Genomic DNA, 18,773 nt, shown 5'->3' on the forward strand with positions numbered 1-18,773 from the left:
GGTGAGAAGAAGATGGCCATTTTGTTCCTGGCAAGCCCCTGTCCAGTTTTACCATCTTGAACACATTCCTTTGCTGCATTGAGCTCTTAATTTTACTGATTTTTAGGGTGGCAGTGAATTCAGACATGATACTGCAAGTGTCATTCTTTCTTTATACATACCTATATATATAACAGTTTGGGACTTTGGGCCCATAGATTTTGTGTTATATTTGTAGCATTTCAACAATATGCTCTCCTAAGTTTTACAACTTCTATTACATGTTATATCCTTCTCTGCTGGAATAAGATGTCTAAATTGCAGGGGAATAACAAGCTTATACATATGCATATGTATGCAAATATGGTTGTGTTTTGTGTTCCAAAACTGATCTTATACCCAGCCAAAAATAGTATTAAAAAAGTGTTCATGGACCAAACCTTAGCTGAGCTCTTTCAAACCTTCAGGTGGAGACTCATTCAGTGCTATTGACTTGTTTCAGTTTACCTTAAACTGTCTCTTAAAAACTAAAGCAAGCTGTCTGTATGTCAAGAATTTAAGTGCTCTAAATCAACAGTTCTAAATACGTATTTTTAATTAAATACAGGTAACTGCCCATGTAGACTAACTCATACAGGTCATATAAATTTTTTCTAAAGTAATTTTTTTCTTAACTAGACATTACATTGGAGTTGTTCCTACTGCACATAAATTAATCTTCTCTTTGTTAATATGTGTATAAGGCTCTGACACCCCTGATATTTCGTGCTGCCTCTTTCAATGGCCATTGTGTTTGTCTCTCCCTTAGGTTGTCTTTCTCAAAATTCAATGGTCAGGTTTTCCTTCTGTTTGTCCAGGGAGTTCTGGCCAAAGCAAAAAAATCTTTCTTAATTCTTGTTTCATGCCTGTGTTGTCTCTGATTCTTTTCTGAATAAGTTTGCAAACAAAATGTTTGTTGAATTCTGACTTAGTCTCATCATTTTTTATAAATACTTGTCTTTTCGCACAAGCCATTCCTTTAAGCATTTTTATTGAAGGTATTTTACTATCATTCAGTGCTTTTTGGATTTTGAGCTTTTTTATAAGATGGAACTAATATAGGAATTGAGAACTCCAGTTAGACTAAAACTGTAGCTCTCTAATGAACACAGTTTGCTTTCAAGTCCTAAATGAAATTGCTGTCTTGCCAGCTCATGTTATTTTCTCCTTTGGCTTGTATGTTGCTGCCAGCATGTCACCTCATATTCCTTCATCTTTTTCTATAATATATTGATAAGGGGCAAACTGGGAGGTCTGTAAGCTGGCAGAATTCCCTCTAAGTTCCTCAGGGTACTTTTCTCACTGACGCCCTTTGGATCTGGCATATCTGAATTAATGAAAGGCTCAAATGAAAATGCTGTCATTTGCCTTAGAGCCTTTCCCCTAAGCAAAACCCAGGCCAGAAGTTTTATTCCTAAGATTTCTGAGTACTGCATTTGTAAAGCACACAGATATAGTTCATGGTGCAGTATTCAGCTTGATATTCAGGACCATTTCTTTGTGAGATGCTGTTCAGCCCTACTAATGCTATTAGCTGGCAAATTTGCTTTTGAATTTTGCTTTTGAATTGAATCTTATATAAAATTCTTCAAGCAGGCAACGTTTAAAGAACATTCTCCATTAGTCCAGGCCACTTATGAGCAATAAGAGGAAGTTAGCCTGAATTCCTGTTAAATAAGTGTGCCAGCCATTTGAATATCACATAAAGATCACGCGAGCAATGTCTGTCTATATCTTAATGAGTGACTAATCCTACATCGCTTCCTGAGTGCTTATAGATTGCTCCATCCAAACAATGACCATTCAATTCATTAGGAGTTTTATACTGGAGAATTAGCTAATGGTTTTTCCTGAATACTTCAAAAGAAAAAGCTGAAGCATAGACTGCTGTATAAATCAGATGAATAAAAGGTTATTTACAGTGCAGGTATTTCCAAACAGAATTCTCAGTTGTGTGTTTTCTCTGAGCCAGAAAGAGCAGGCAGATTTTAAAAAAGCTCTTACAAGCAATTTGGAAGATTTTTTGGAGGAAGGAAGGGGAGGGTGGCAATAGTTCATTTTTACTGGTTGGTGGAGGCAGCTAGCTCCTGCTGTTTCACAGTGTGAGATTACATGCTAGGCCCCCAGAGTGACACAACCCAGATTCATCCTGGCACACACCAGTGGTCATGAAAGAAAGATGTTTTTATGGAAGGAAACACATTATATTTTGTCTGCGGGGATAAAATATAGCTTCTACCCTAGCCATTCTGATCCTCAAGTGTTTGCATTGCTGTTGCTTCTCTTGATTTTTGCAAAAGATACTAATATACTTTTGCAAAAGACTACAGGCATCTCCTCTGCTTTAAAAATTCAATTCTTTCCTTTTCTGGATCAAAGGCCTCACCTTGAATTTTGTATGCAGTTTTGATCTCTGCAATATAAGAAAGGTATTAAGCTATTACCCAAAGGAGGGCAATGAAGATGGTGAAGGGCCTTGAGGGGAAGCTGCATGAGGAGCAGCTGAGGTCACTTGGTCTGTTCAGCCTGGAGAAGAGGAGACTGAGGGAGACCTCACTGCAGTCTACAACTTCCTTGTGAGGGGAAGAGGAGGGGCAGGCACTGATCTCTTCTCTGTGGTGAACAGTGGCAGGACCTGAGGGAATGGCCTGAAGTTGTGTTAGGGGAGTTTTGGGTTGGATACTAGAGAAAGGTTCTTCACCCAGAGGGTGTTTGGTCACTGGAACAGGCTCCCCAAGGAAGTGGTCACAGAACCAAGCCTGACAGAGTTCAAGAAGCATTTGGATGATTCTCTCAGGCACATGGTGCCTCATGGTTAACTCATGGTGTAACTCAATGACCCTTGTGGATCTCTTCCAACTCAGCATATTCTGTGAGCTGCCTGCTGTTTTTCCATGAAAGTTGACACTGGAAAGCTGCGTGATCTGTGGGCAGATTTATCTACTTAATTTATCAAAGGCATCAGAGAAAGCAAAAACAACATAGGTTGTTGTGAATACTGGTGTGAATGTATTCCCTCTTCCAGATGGTGAGTTTGACCATGAGGTTGAGAGTTTGGCACTGAAAGGTTCCCTCAAAACTAGTCATGAACTGGCACAGGAATGCTCGAGGGTATTTACCTCACCAGCTTCTCTGCTACTCCGCCTCCATGTTGAACCCTCCCCAGTGAACTGTTCAGATCAATAAATAGCCCATGTCCCTATGGAAATAGGCTGAGAGATGGATGCTGGGAGAAACTCGGCTGTCCCGGAGGGGCCTGAGCATTTCCCTGTGAGCAGTGTGAATAATAAACACTGGTACTCAGGGGAAGAGCCTGTCTCCAGAGTGCAAGGTCTCCAGCCATGGGACACTGGTTTTCAGTGTGCTGTTGTAAGCTTTGCTCCCGTGGAAGCAGTGGTAAGGTAGGTAAAGGTTTCCTGATGCCTTATCCCAGTCTTATCTTTATATGGTAATGGGATGCTGCCTGGCTGCTTCTCCAGAGAGCTGGAAAATGCACCTGGTACCCCAAGCTAAGAAGCCAGAAGCACTGTTTTCCAGTTGTGCCCACTCTTAACTCTACAAGTGGTCCTTTCTTCAAGGGCAGTCAAAAAGTGATCAGGAGACAGGTGTGTCTTCCTTTACAGTCCCATGATAGGGGTCTTGGGACTATTTCCAAGGGCTATCATCATCATTCTGTCATAGCTGGGAAGAAACAGGGAAACAATTCAGGTCCTGCTGCAGCCCCAGGGGCTGATGAAGTGAGGATGCCCATGGTAATGATTATATTCCTGTGACAGCTGCATGGTACAGATCCTTGATCATGACTAATTGTCTTTCCAGGGAATGCCTGAAGCTCCTTGGGGAATTCTGTGCTTTTCTGCTCCCTGATTCTTCTTGATATCTCCAGACTGAGACACAGAGACAAACCAGAATTCACTTCTAAGAGCACTTTGGGGTGACTAGTAGGTAGACGGACTTAGAAGGAAATGAAAAATATCACATGGGGAGGAAGGGAAGAGAAGAGGACAAAGAAAGTCAGCATAAACCACCTCTGGTTGGGAATCTCAACTCTTCTTCTTTGGCTACCCCCAAAACTGTGTAAGGCTGCAAATAGGAAACCAAAAAGAGACAGCCACAGAACAGATTGTGAACCAGGATTTTTACTGAGCTCTTTAGAGTGTCCAATAGAGCCATGTTTTCCTAACAGTTTCAGTTGAGTATTGTTGCTTCAGGAAGCCAGTATGGACCCTTTCAACACAGCAGGAAACCCCTAAGCTTCTCAAAGGACACAGAGCAGGGCAGATCTCTGCTCTCTCAGGAAGCTGCTTGTCCTCAGGGGTCTAATCTTACATGGGCGTCATTTCCAGGGCTGCAGCCTTGATGATACATAAGAAACTCATATTTCCCACAGCTGGAAGCCAGGGGAACCTCTGAGAACCTCTGAGAACCTCTGAGGTCCAAAGTGATTTCATCAGCTTCTGATAAAGCAGTACCTGTGGTTAAAGAGCACACAGGTGTGCAGTGCCATACAGGAAATGAGAGTGTAGTAAAACTTTTTTAGTTGTGCTGCTGAACATGTCTAAATGGCCTTGTCCCCTGACTGAAACAGGAAAGGAAGCTGTTTTGCAGTACCAGTGTCAATGCTTGGTAAAAAAACTCTGAAATACAAAGCTACAGATTGCAGCAGCACACTGCAAATATTTTTTTTTTTTTTTAATTTCACTTCTGCATTCTCCTTTTCAATTCTAGCCCATAGCTGATAGTGCAAAAAATACGCTAATGTTTACTCCTGAGAAGTATCAGGGTAGCTTCTAAAGGACCTGCAACCAGTGGCTGTGTTATACCCCAAGAGAAGGTTAAGCCATCCCTGTCACCAGCAATGACACCATCAGTCTCCTGTCTGATAAATCCGTGGCAACCAAGCTCCATCTGCCCTTCATCCACAGAGATATGGAGGGGAAAGCTCACCCAAAGAGGAGCACCACAGACATGGCAGAGGCAGCCTGGTAGCACAGGACTTCAGAAGCTGATTGGGGTGCAACAGATCCTGCAGGCTGACAGGGAGCCCTGGGAGGCTAGTGCATACTGGGATTACCCCAGTTTTGAAAACAGAAACACGGAAATGATTAAACTAAATGGTGAACATTCAACGGTACTCCTGTGTGATCTGGCAGCATGTGGCAGGCATGGTGTGGGGATATCACCTCACTGTGTGCATAGGCAGAGGGTTTGCTGCCTATCTCTTGTGAATCAGCAGGGTGCAGAGAAAAGGAAGGGACAGTAAAACACTGAAAATAGAGGAGTGCTAGCCTTGCATCCATGCCATTCAGTGCAAGTATCCAGGCTGCACCTCTCTTCCAATACAAGGAGATTTACTTTCTGGAGTTGGTCTTTGCCTCATGTAAGGCTGAATCCCACTGTAGCCTGAGCAGTGGGGCTGAGCATCTGTACCCCGTGGGTGAGAGAAGTTAGTAGGGGAGCAGGATGCATCAGGCATTTCTTTAAACCATGCTGCCTTCTTCTTGTTAAACCTGGACATAGTCCTGCCATCTCCCTACACCAGTGGTTCACAAACTGCAAGTCTGCAGTTTGCACAAGTCAAGAAAGGAAGGAAAGTACAGGGTTTGACTGGTTACATTTGGGGAATTCAGAGAGTAACTAAATTCAGATGTCCATAAAAATTTAGATGACCATAAAATGCTGCTACAATATGACTCGTGGCCATTTGAGAAGGATCACCCAGTCATGGAAGATGCCAGGGAATGCTTTGTAGATAGCAATGAAACATATGTAATCATTTTGTTTATGCTCGTAAAGTGCCTTGCTTTGTTTTAAAGGAAGTAAAGGAGATATTTCTCTGATACCTTACATAATGCAAAGGAAAATGAAATACAAGGAGTTGGCTTTTGTTTTTTATGTTTGTAGGGCATATATATTCTGGAAATAAGACTTTTAAAGTCTCTTATGCTGAAATATTCCCCAGTGGGAGCTGTCCTCACATGGATCTCATCTCAATGTCACATATGAGGATGCTGCATTCATAATTTAAAGTAAATTAAGTCCAGACGTTTGACTCCTGTTCTACTGCCAGAACCTTGCTTGGTTGGAAAAGCTTTGGTCAATGCTGTGCTACAGAACGTGTTTCAGTTTCCTTTTGCACATTAAAAATTAATGGTCTCATCAAAAATAATTTGATTGGAAAATTAAAAGTTGGCTGATTGTTCCTTCCTAGAATAAAGAATTAAAACTGAAGGGATTTGTTTGTTTCATCAGAACAAAAAGAATAAGCATTAACACGCTAAGGCAGTAAGTATTCTTGCTAAAGAACCTTTTTTTTTAAAGTATTCAGGCACTCCTAATAAAAAGGCACATAAGAAGTAAAATAGAACAATCTGTTGTTATTTAACATGGCAAATATTGTTGAGATACAAATACAGTTAAGTTTTCTCTGGTAACTAAGCAACAGACGAAAATACCACTTACCGGAATTGCTGTTTATTCTACTGTGTTTTAGCTCTGCAGTACTGATTTTCATTTTCTACACCTCAAACACAGAAAGAAAAATTGTTTATGATATGGCTAAATTATTTAATATAGTGTTTGATATAGGGGCAAATTAGGCATCAGAATAAATGTCTAGGACTTTTACAACTAGCTATTAATGACTTTTGATCTTCTCACAAGTGTTTCACTAGATTAGATAACATAAGCAAATGTCCCCTACAGACTTAGACACTTGTAATAAAATGGACTACATGAGGCATGAAATCAGAATAATATCATTTTTCCAAAGAACGCAAACGGTCTCTCATTCATATGTATCATCCTAAGGACTTTTTAGATAAAGCACATGGTAGCAATTTGGCCTTTGACACTTCTAAACTGAAGACTTTTTTCTAGAGCTGTATATATTACCATCAGATGGTTGATTTCATTAGGGTGAAAATCTGTAGCAAGAAGTGCTCAGAGCCATAGTCAGATTGGACTCACATATGGTTTCTCTGTTCCACTTATTATAAGTCTCAGCTATGTGTATGAAAAAAGAATAGTGTCTGTGAAGCATAATGGAGCAGCCTCTGAAATAATTTCTTAGAGAGAAACAATGGGCATAAACAACACCAAGCTACTATGAAGTAAACTGGGTTAAAATTCAAACTCTGTTAAATCACTGCCAAAAGCCTCTTCAGTTTCAGTGATACCAGGATATTCACCAAAAACCTTTTACAAAAGAACAGATGAACAGTAGGCAGGTTGGAAACCTTTAACCCAGGTGCCAGTTACATCTCAACTCTCTTCAAGAATATCTGACTCTGAGGAATTGTGTCCTATTTGGAATATTTTCTAGGAGCCTCCTTGCCTACCTTTTACTAGAGCAAGATCTGTGGAGAAGGTTTGTTGGGTTTTTTTTAACCCACAAATTCAGGAGAAAATATCACATTCCCAAGAATAAGGAAGAAAGGAGAATTTTCTTCACACAAGAGAAGGGCAACTCCTCCCAGTCATGGGCTTGTGAAATATCACTTGGATTTGAGTGTGCTTAGTGAAAGTTTTACCTTGCTTCTGCAGGAAAGTATTAGCTTGGTCAGCTGCCAATTTCTGAGGATTGTATCCTGTGAGATTATTTACATTCATCCCGGTTAATCAACTAGTAGTTGTAAAGTACTTTAAACATGGAAAGCACTCCTATAAATATTGGGTATGATCATATAATTACACCACCACAATCTCAGTTAAATGCACAATTGGGCATGCTCTAATCATATAAGCGACGTGTTACAAGAAGTATTTCCAATACAGGTGTCTTAGTCTATGCTAACCACCCTCAAGATCAGTATGTGATCCTGGAGCAAAATGAGCACTCTTGATTTTGGAAATACTTGAGAGCCACTGCCTGATCAGAATGAATGTCTCTTTCCCTAGAAGAGAAATATATTTTTTCCACAACTACAAATATAGGTAATTTTTTACTTCTATTTGTCTTGCATCTTGGACATATGTTGTGGACAGCACAAGTACTAGCCTGCTTTTCTGTTCGTTTTTTACTTTAGTGCCTTCTCTCATTAATATAATGGAAAAAGAATATCTTTTCTCAGATTCACATCCTTCAGAGTTATGCTCCATCAATGATCTGTGTACTGTGTTGTGTGATGCACTGAAATAAATTAAAACAATTAAATGACAAAGCATTCTCCACTTTCTCCAGAGGTTAAAAAAGACATTAAGCTTCAAATAACAATATGTATGTTGCCACCTGATTATCAATGATATATGAAGTATTGCTTCCCACTCCATTGTCTTAATTCTGAATAGTAAGCTTGTTTAAATCTGCATTGACAACCCAAGCAGTGGTCTGTCTTAAAAAAAAAAAAATTAAAATAATAAGGTTTTGATATTTCTTTTTCTTAGTACATTTCATAGAATCACAGACTGGCAGAATGGTTAGGGTTGGAACGGACATTAAAGATCTTCCAGTTCCAGTTCCCTGCCATGGGCAGGGACACCTTCTGTTAGACCAGGTTGTTCAAAGCTCCATCCAACCTGACCTTGAACACTTCCAGGGATGGGGCATTCATGACTTCTCTGGGCAACCTGTTCCAATATCTCACTACCCTCCCAGTGAAGAATTTCTTCCTTATATCTAATTTAAACCTACCTTCTTTCTGTTTGAAGCTATTCCCACTTGTCCTGTCACTAAATGCCCTTGTAAAAAGTCCCTCTCCAGTCTTCTTGTAGGCCACTTTTAGATACTGGAAAGCCACAATAAGGTCTGTCTGGAGCCTCCTCTTTTCCTGGATGAATACCTTAACTCTCTGAGCCTGTCTTCATTGAAAAGGTTTCATAGTCTTCCAACTGTAAAATCTTTAAGAAACTCAGTTACGTCTAAGCTTTTCTCCACAAACAGAAGAGCTGTGAAATTTGAGAGGGGGGGAGGAGGGAAGAGGTATGTGTGTGTGTTTATTTGTTTTTACTCTTTTAATGAAATAAGAAATTTTGATGGACTATCTTGATTTCTCAGATGAAGCAGTTACTTTACTAGATGGCAGTATTGTTACCACACATTCTGTTCCTTCTTCTTTTCCTTTTTTATCTAACTCAGTTCTCCACTCCTTGTCATCTCTTTTCATGTCAATTAAATGCTCTTTGGGGACATGAATAGGCAGTGTTTGTATACTTGCAAAGCACTTGCAGAAGACTGTAGTTGACTGGATGCAATCACAACCAAAATAGTAACGCTCAGATCTGCTGCTTTAGGTTCATTGACATCAGTTTACCCCACAATAAACCTAAGATATTTTCCAGTGCAGAACTCTTTTTCACTTCTTCCTATATCTTTCTGGAATAATTGTGTATAAGACTTGCAACTTGAACTCACATAAAAGTGTGAGTTCCCACCGTGAGTTCCCACCAAAACAATACCAGAAGACCAAAATATAAAAACTGTTTAAAATAGGAACTACTTCTGAGTGTATCTATGTGTCATTTGCTGACAATAGGATTCCAGTGAGGGTGTCAAAAGTGGAATTACATAAAGCATATATATATAAAACAGAATGTGTCATTACTGCAGTGTTAAGCTATATTTGGAAGGCACTAAAAGAAAGCACTTTCTCTCGGTTTTTTTCTTCTTTCTATTTCACAATCAGAAAAAAAGTGTCTTTGATATATGAAGCATTTTATGAGACCATCTTTTTATTTTAATAACTGCTAATTTGCGCACCTAACATCAATTGCTGGTGCAATTAATTGTGGATGCAAATCAGAATGTTTAGCTGTCTAATCACCTGATTGTGCCTATAAATCAGTGACAGTAACTACGTGTGTGAATGCTCATTTCAGCCTGCAGTTAACTTGGCCAAAATTGAAAGGACAAAAAAAATACCACCCTAGGCTGAAATTTGCTCCCTAGCGTGTAAAAACAGAAAGTATCTTCCTCCTCTACCTCTTGTGTCTAAATTGCAGAGAGCTAAGTAGACAAAGAGCAATGATTCCCCAGTCCTCAATAATTCACTGCCAGTGTTTCACAATAAAGTGCAATGGGAGAGGAAATATTTCCATATGGGTTCATTAATCACAACATATTTGCCATGCACAACCACTCTGCAGAGCAGGTAAAGAACCCTGGGGGACCTCACCTGGCACAGTATGTCATTTTTGTAATAGGAAAAGTATTTTTTTTTTACAAATGCTGTAGAACTGAGGTTGCAGATGGCTCCACTGGCAGAGCTAGAGCCTCCTGGCACAAACTTCAGCAACCACAGCTACTTTAGGAATTTTTAGCAAGGATTAGTGATAGCTTAAAAGAAGGATGCTGAAAATGCTGTCTGCCTCCACTATGCAATATTCCAAGGTGTGCCCCTTGAAAGTGACATGTTAGGTAGGACAAACAAACCCCACCCAAAAAATAAACTGCAGAAGGAAATACAAGTCTTATCTACCCCTTTTGCACCGCAGGACTTTAATGAGAGGTCTAGGAACAATTAAATGGATTGTGACTGAGAACCTATGGGTCCAATGGACCCTATTAACAGAACTGTGCAGCACAAGGTGCCTTTCCAGCCCAGTGGCTTCTTTCAAATCTGGACAGCAGGCCATTTCACTTTACTTAAACCCAAAGACATCAGAGAGCCCCAGTTATCCCATCACACTCTGACCCATCCAGACCTGCTCAGTGTTTTGTGTGAGAATTACAGCTGGTGTCTTGTTCACTGTACCTCTGTGGTCTCAGTCTCTGAGCAGTTCATTGCTGCTTCACTCCACATGGGATTTTGACAAAATTCAAAGCCACCCGGTGTGATTTTAATTTAAATGTGAGTTTAATGTGTTTTCCTTTTATATTGCTATGATGTGCATTGTCAAGAGAAATGTTGCAGGCTCAGGTCTGGCCTCTCAGCTGTTTCTCCATGCTAGTCCTGGTTTTGCTTGGTGCATACTTCTGAATAAAGCTGTCACTCTGCAGTAGCATGCACATTGAGTACAAGAGTACACTGAGTACGAGGGTTCATTGGGTACAAGCACAGTGTCATTCTTCAAGGGGGCAACTCAGTCTTGGGCTGTTTGTCAGTCAGAGGCCAAAAATCTCATCAGCAGACACCTACAGAGTTACAGTTGAACAGAGTAGGGATGAAAGTTTGCATGCAACCTATATAAAAGAGGTTTCAAAATTCACAGTGCTCCACCAGTTATGAAAAGGCTTTTAAGACAGGAACTTGTGAAAAGAAGAAATACCGAAAGACTTTATTTTAACCAATTAAAAGAATTCATATTGAAACTGGTTATAATTTATTAAAATTGTTCTTATTATAAAATATAATCTCACTTAAAAAATACTATGAAAACATATTAAAAACATCATAAGAAAATGCTGTCAGGACCAGGATATGAAAGATACCTTGATAAAAAGAGAAACAGAGATCCACATGAGTTAGTAGCCCATCAGGGCACTCCAGTAGGATGCAAGGCACCTTGATGCAAGACAATACTTTAATCTTCAGAATTTTTCATTAAGCAAGACTGGATTTTTTTCAACCAGTCTTAATTAGTGTGGAATTAAAATTGTAGGGACAAGGTGGGAGCCTAGACTTTCTGACACAGAATAACAAAGAGCAGATCAGAGTAAAAGAGCAAATCAAAGGCCACCTGGAGCAATTGCTGTGCTGCAGTTCAGGTGTATCATGGCAGACCACTGCAAACTGCAAGGATCATGACAGGCACCACAGCAGCTGGGTGGCCTGGCCATCAGAAGACATCCCTTTTTTCCTAAAACCACTTGTCATTCCTGCACCAGCCAAAATCTATTTAATGGGCTGGCTGCCATTTGTATTTCCCAATGCTTGCACAGGTCACCAGTGCTGACATGTACTTTCTGACTATTGCTTCCTTTATCTGCTGGTTACTACTCTGAGCAGCAAGAGCCTGTTGGGTTCCTGGCTCCTGCTGCTTCTTACTGCTGCTGCTGCATAGGAGCTACTGTAGTGAGTCATTTCGAATCACCAAGGGAACCCACAGCCAGACCTCCACTCCTCCTAAAATAAGAACTCTCAGCTACATCTTCTCTCCTCCTAAAATAATCAAACTATGAGAAAAAAACCACTATATATGTGGCAGTATCTAGAATACAATACTCAGTGTATTTGACGGGTGGAAAAGCAGGACAATGAGCTCAGCCATAGCAGGGCTCTAGGCACTAGCAGGGCTCCACCCCAGCTTTGCAGTGCACGTGGTCCTCGAAGTCCTCAGAGAGCCATGCAGAAAGGAGACTAGTTCTTTTCAGGTTCTGAGTAGAGATCATTAAAGAGTCAGCTTTGTTCCCCTCCTTACTTCAAAAACTTCTGAGGAAGGCCATGTAATCAAGATATCACCCTTATATTTCAAATCAGAAAACTGGGTCCTTGAAAGAAATGCTATGTAACAAATAAGACAGTACTAAGCTTTTTTAATGGCTTTATGAGGGCTTGTCTTGTCTTCAGTTTAGTTTACTCTTATCACATCAACTGTTATAAATTGAAATACAACAATCCTTTCAAATAAATGTTCATTATTTTGAAGTACATTGAAAAATATATTATTTTCAAGCAGAGGTATAACCTGTAAAATATTGATGCCGTGGAATGTTGATGCTAAAAAATAACTCAGGAGCAGTTAATTAGGGTGAGATAAGGAAAGAGTTTAATTGTGCCAAGGCAATAGATGTTACAAGACGCGTGCCGGCTGTACTTGAGATGTTACATTTATAATACCATCCGTCCAATCCCAAGTGTGTCCACCCCATAGCCTTTACTCTGACCTGCCTTGGGTCCAACCCCTTAGAATTGAGTCTGGGGTGCATTTTGGGACCATCTCTTCATCATCTTCACCATCTTCAGAGCACAAAGGGTACATAGTCATCTAGTTCTTGACTCTGTTCTGTTGTTCAGGCCTAGATATGAGTGTTCTCTAAACAGTATAGGCCTTGCCTTGACAAGAGACTAAACATTGCCACTGAATTCAGGCGTAGATTTGATATGGGGAGCATAGAATGGGGTAAGAGGGTTAAGGAATGTGTAAACTACTTGTACTACAGGGAAAGGGAGTGAGGATTGCTGCTTTTAAAATCTACTTCTATTACTTATAAAACCTATAAAACTTACAAAAATTAGAAAAATAAAAAACTAATAGGGGCTTAAGGCATCAATATCACTCTGCATTTCTATAACCACTCTTTTTTATTTCTAGGTATTTTCACACAATGTACTTGGGTATCCGGAGTCGACAGAGTGGAGAGAATGACAGATGGCGGTTTTATTGGAAAATGGTGTATGAGTATGCAGATGTGAGTATGCTGCATTTGCTAGCCACGTTTCTGGAAAGTGCACCACAGCTGGTCCTGCAGCTCTGTATTGTTGTACAGACTCGTACACTCCAGGCTCTCCAAGGTAGGGGTTCATTTAATCTATTTGGATTTTATATTTTTTTTCAGGACATAATTTCCACACATACTTATTTATCCTTCTTTCAAACTGCTGTGTGCCTTGTAGTCCTGGCATAAGAGCAGATCTTGCCTGCTAGCTGGTATTGAGCTATTAACAATGATTCTGTCAAGAAAGCCTGTGTTGTTAGAGGGTTTTTTTAGCATTTCTTAATGGTCCTGGGTTGTGGGTAGGATTTATAATGTTTTGCTTTCTGCATGTCCCTGTAATAGAAGAGCTCTTCTGATTAACCACTGGGCCAATGTGAAAATTGCATCAATCAAGCTATTACTCTTCTCCCTGTGCTTCTTTCTGTGAATGTTCAAAACCCTCCAAATTGCAGTAATGAGGTTCATATGGCATTATGCAAAACAGAAGATGGTACAGACGATAACACCTATTCTGTGAAGAAAATGCCAGTTTTTGTGTCCACCAGTTCTCTTGAGTCTCAGGTCATCTCCTGAGCAGTACTCATTGCTTCACACTCTGTGTTTCCTTCTAAGATTGATGCTTTCAGCAAGTGTGATTACTTCTTTAAAATGGTAAATGCATGCATATGTCCTGCCATACGGTTTTGTCAGGTGATGCAGATATTAGAATATCTCATCCTCTACTGATTTTTTGATGCTACTTTTGGCTACCTGACAGCTGTCCTTTTGTATTGCCCCATTGTTTTGCCTTATGGCTGCACCTGGACAGAGATTTTTAGCAAGTGAATGAAGTGAATGAGAGCTTGGAATCCAGAGGTAACAAAAATGCTGTGAGGCAGCGAGGAGTGCAGGGAGGAGGAGTGGAGAAGCAGAGGGACAGAGGGAGCAAGGAAATGCAGCTTTTTTGTCATTTGTTTTTAAGAAACAGTTCGCGTACTTGCACTGTACAAGATAAAAATGTGACAGCACCTTGCTCTGAGAAATTTGGAGTCAGTTAGCTTATTATGAGTAACATTCAGGGAGTCTGATTGGGTGAAAAAGGACTGGGCACAAAGTGGGTCACTGTGTGAAGACCTTGATCCTGGGCAGTTTCCTGTGGATAAACCAGAGGCTTTTCCTTTACCTCCTCTTTGAACAGTCATCTAATAAAGAGCTGTCCTTCTTACTGTGTTTTTGTTTCTTTAGATCTAAAACTCTGTTACCTTAAGGGGAAAAGAAAACCAAAATTTCTCTTTTAATTAGCTGATGCTCTGTATAAGGAAGGTTGCCTAAGCGTTTCCTCCAGCTATTTCTCAAAATGGTAACACCCCACACCAACCAGTTTGAACTATTATTATTCAGGAGAAGGTATTATCACTTCAAGAAGCTTTGTCTCCCCAGAAGAAGTGAGTCCAGAGAGAGACTTAGGAGAAGAACATAGCCAGAATACTGTATGGTCAGATGTAATTTAGCTATCTTCATAAACTATTAATACAGAGTGCCTCTCGCCCTCATTTTAGTGCAATAACAGATCTGTCTCTGAGAAATGTGGTTGGTGAGTACACACTGAGCCTGTGATACACTCTACAAGTGGTTGTTAATTAGAGAAGACCTGAAATGCTTCAATTTAAAAGGCAAAAATGGTTCCTGAAGCCTACAATCAGCTCTGTGAAATCTATGTATCGGAAACCAAAAAGGAATAAAACTATAATTATCTATTTCAGCTGATAAGGTTGAAAATATTTACTTATCCTCTCTTCCCCCATTTTCCTCCATCTTCCAGGAAGAAAAGGCTCCATTTAAAGAAACTAAGAAAATTAAACATGGTTGTAGTATTTCCTTAAGCAGGAGTACCTTTATATTCTCCTGATGAAAGCTAATATGTTTATATTTTCACCCTTGCCAGCTGTGAAAATCCTTTCTCTGTTCTCTCTCCTTTTTTAAAGAAATATTAAGGATAATGCTTTGTACCACAGGATGCTGGATTTCCTGTGAGGCTGCATAAGGAGAGCATAATTTCTCTCAGTGATATCATGCTACAACTGGGTGTTTTAAAAGGTCCAGCCATAAGGTATATGCTTCAGCTAGCTGTCCACTCACTGAGCCAGTTAGAGAGATTTCTAACATGGATCAATAAACAGAGTGCTTGATTGATTTTATTTGTTTAGAGAATGCTACTTGGTTTTTATTATTGTTCTTTTAGTTCTCTGTCCCGCAGTACAAAGTTTTTATGGGAATTGTTAAGTGACATCACTGGTCCATGTTCTTAAACCACAAATTTGGCATGGGAAATGAATTGCCTAGCAGGGTATTTCTAATATCAAACCATTAATAACTGCAGGAAAAACTTTTAAGTATTTTATTTATGAAATTGTATATTTTTCATTCCATATGCACCAAAATAGCATCATTCCCAATAGGAGAATGCTGTCAATGTGACTAAAGATTCCAAGTTTTATAATAGAGGCTGGCTTAGTATGGATAATTTCTTATTTCAGTAACTAAACTCTGCTAATCAAGGTGAGAAAAACACACAAGCACGTGCAATGTGTGCAAAACCTTCTCTCTCAATCTTCCATACACTGCAGCGAGGGCCACTTCAAAAGGCCAGAGGATGCACCACAGGGATCCTTTAGCACTTGCCTGATTTCCCCAAGCACGAATTAGAAAACTGCAGTGTAAACTTCTAACAAAGATTGTGTACCACTGCACCGTGTTGCTGCAGCTTATGCAAGAGGCCATCAACAGTCATGACTGGCATCTCTCTTCTGTGTCGTCACCCAGAGATATCTGAGTATTAGCAGAAGAGTAGCTAAATTATCATCTAAAAATCTGATTCTTTTTCAAGATTTCACCAAAACTGGTACAAATAGAGGCAATGATCTTTCTTATTCTGCCTACAACCAGCATCCAGCTCAGTGGAAGGAATGAAATTGCTTATGGGGGAAGCTGATGATTTCTCAGCACTAATTCCTCAAGACGAACAACTTCAGTCTGATGCTGGACTAAACTGGAGCTGTGCTAATCTCCTATTACCTCTACCTTTTCCACTCAATTGGTTCCTTTGAGTTTGAAGAAATATCTGCTCTCTAGAAGACAGATGTACCTTGAAATAAGTAATTCCTCAGTCTTTTCCTCATGGGAGTCTGTTTCTCCTGCCTTTGCTCTGAACACAGCACTACCACAGGAACTTCTCTGCTGAACCAGCAGCACTTTCAAACTGCATTGTCTTTTTCTTCTTTTGCCTTCTTTTTTCTCTTTTTCCTCTCCCTTAGTTACCCTGTAGGACAATCCTGCCCTAAGCAGCTTCATGATGGCAGTCACTAGCTTCACTGTTCCTGTTCTAGGTGGGAAATGTACGATGAATCGGACAGCTCTGCATGTGGGGCGAGCAAAGGCAGAAAGTCCACTGAAACAACTGATGCTCAACTTGCATCTCTTTGCATAAGGGCATATGTGTGGGCAGAAGTGTCTGAACCACCTGCAGATGACCTAGTTCACCTGTCAGAAACAGTGTAACAGCAGTAGCCTGGTGGCTGGGGCGGGTTTACTGACCTCAGTGCCGGCCTACTTACACCCACGGCACGAAACTCCCTGGGGACCTGGACCCTTTGCCCCATGTTTTTCATTCTGCTCCCAGGGCTGGGCAGTCAGATTCCTCACTGGCTCTACCTCCAAGTCACAGGGATTATCTCAATAAATTCAGAAGGCTGCAAGTAATTCCCTTATAAATGCTGCCATCCCTCAAGCCATTTAGCAAATAAGCAGTACTTTCACAGTCTTTGCTATAAAAACAAGCTCTTTCGCAATAAACTACCATAGACTAAGTATCAGTCAAATTTGCTGACAAAATAAGAGCAGTCTAAAGGCTACAAGACTCTTCCTTGGTTGTGTCTCTGGACATCCAGCATAACGATCACATCTCATTGCATTTACTCTACTGGCTTGACAGGTCTTAGGGATGACAAAGTGAAAGACAGACCTGGATGAACAAGCTCACTTAGTGGGGTTATTCCAGTTACTTGAAGCCAACTTCATGCAGGGTGCCCTTGAAAACCTCTAATTTAATCATGAAAAGTTCCTACCCAGCCTGCATGCTCCTGTCACATCACTGGCATTCCCATGGCTGAACACTGAGTCCCTCACACACTTTTATTTTCCCCATTGCTAAGCTGATTGAGGCTCAGCGGGATCCAACAGTACTCCCCAGGACAGGGGTTGTCACACATGGGTAGTGACAGACCTGGGGAGGCAAGGGGGGCACAGCATCAGGGTGGATAAGAAAGGTCAGACCTGTCCCTTTTGTGGCATCTCATTTTGAAATCCTGTCCACAGGCCAGCAGTCATCCCTTGGCACTCTCCTTTTACTTACTTGGATTTTCCCACTATGCCATTTGATTTTAGAAAGACTTCTCATCTTAAAATGATTAAAAACCAGCAAGCAAAAAATCCTGCTGACCATCTGATTGGAAAAAGACGTCCATCTGTTAACCTAAGTTACTATTGTCTTATTCAAGGGCATGGTGTTCTAGCTACACCTCGATGAGCAGATAGACAAGATTTCTCCCTGGATTTACCACAGATTACATTATTTTTACTGTATTAATTAACACATTGTTTAAATTATAGATTACCTTCTCATTGTTTATTGAATTGACAGTTTTTTCTTCATCAGTCTTTGGGGAGTTTGTTCTGGCTTCTCCATACAGTGCTATTAATCAAAGTCTCTATCAAAGTTTAATCAAAGTCTAATCAAAGTATATATCATATAAAGCTGCAGTTCTTAGTGGGGACTGACAGTAGTGCAGAAGCAAAATGAGAAGTTCAGAACAGTTTATAAATTCATCAAGTTTCATTGAAGTCACCACACACCACAGAGCTGCTGGATTCTGCTGAAAATGCATTTCCAGGAAAACTCCCTGGCCAACCATTTTCCCATTTTCTTCCAGCTCTGTTGGAAACTCCTACACTGTTCATATGCTGACACTGCAGCCAGTCTACAAAGGTTCACAGTGCCACCAAGCATCATTCTCCAGTCCTTCTACTCCAAACAAATTGCTGTTCCTGCCTGAGCTGAAGAGGAAGTTCATAGACTTGATAGCAGTTTATGATATCTTATAGGTCCTAACTTTATCTGGCAGAAGAAAATTATGTTGTTAGCTAGTTCATTTAAAAAATCCTCTGGCAAAGCTCTTCCTCATGCATCAGGAATTCAAATTCTTTTCATATCAGTGCAGTAAATTGAAAATCATTTAAGTCTTTACAATCTTCTTGTGAGGACAACGTTATGCTTTTACATGGCTTTTCTTTTATTGTTACCTTCACAGCAATTTTGGATTGCTCTGTAAAATTCTGCCTTCATTTGCAGGGGTCTCTAAATAAATAAATAAATAAATAAATAAATAAATAAATAAATAAATAA

The 18,773-nt window shown here is 40.2% G+C and overlaps 1 protein-coding gene across 1 annotated transcript in view; it reads left to right on the forward strand.

The window, feature by feature from the left end:
• XKR4 (XK related 4) overlaps positions 1–18,773 on the forward strand; it is a 221,770-nt gene that overhangs the window by 126,569 nt on the left and 76,428 nt on the right. Inside the window, exon 2 of the mRNA XM_027638929.1 lies at positions 13,210–13,409. Within this exon, the coding sequence (XP_027494730.1) occupies positions 13,210–13,409 (200 nt within the window). The remainder of the gene's footprint in view (positions 1–13,209; positions 13,410–18,773) is intronic.

The sequence above is a fragment of the Corapipo altera genome, unplaced genomic scaffold (genome assembly GCF_003945725.1).
Source record: "Corapipo altera isolate COAL_440 unplaced genomic scaffold, ASM394572v1 49, whole genome shotgun sequence".
Classification (NCBI taxonomy): Eukaryota; Metazoa; Chordata; class Aves; order Passeriformes; family Pipridae; genus Corapipo; species Corapipo altera.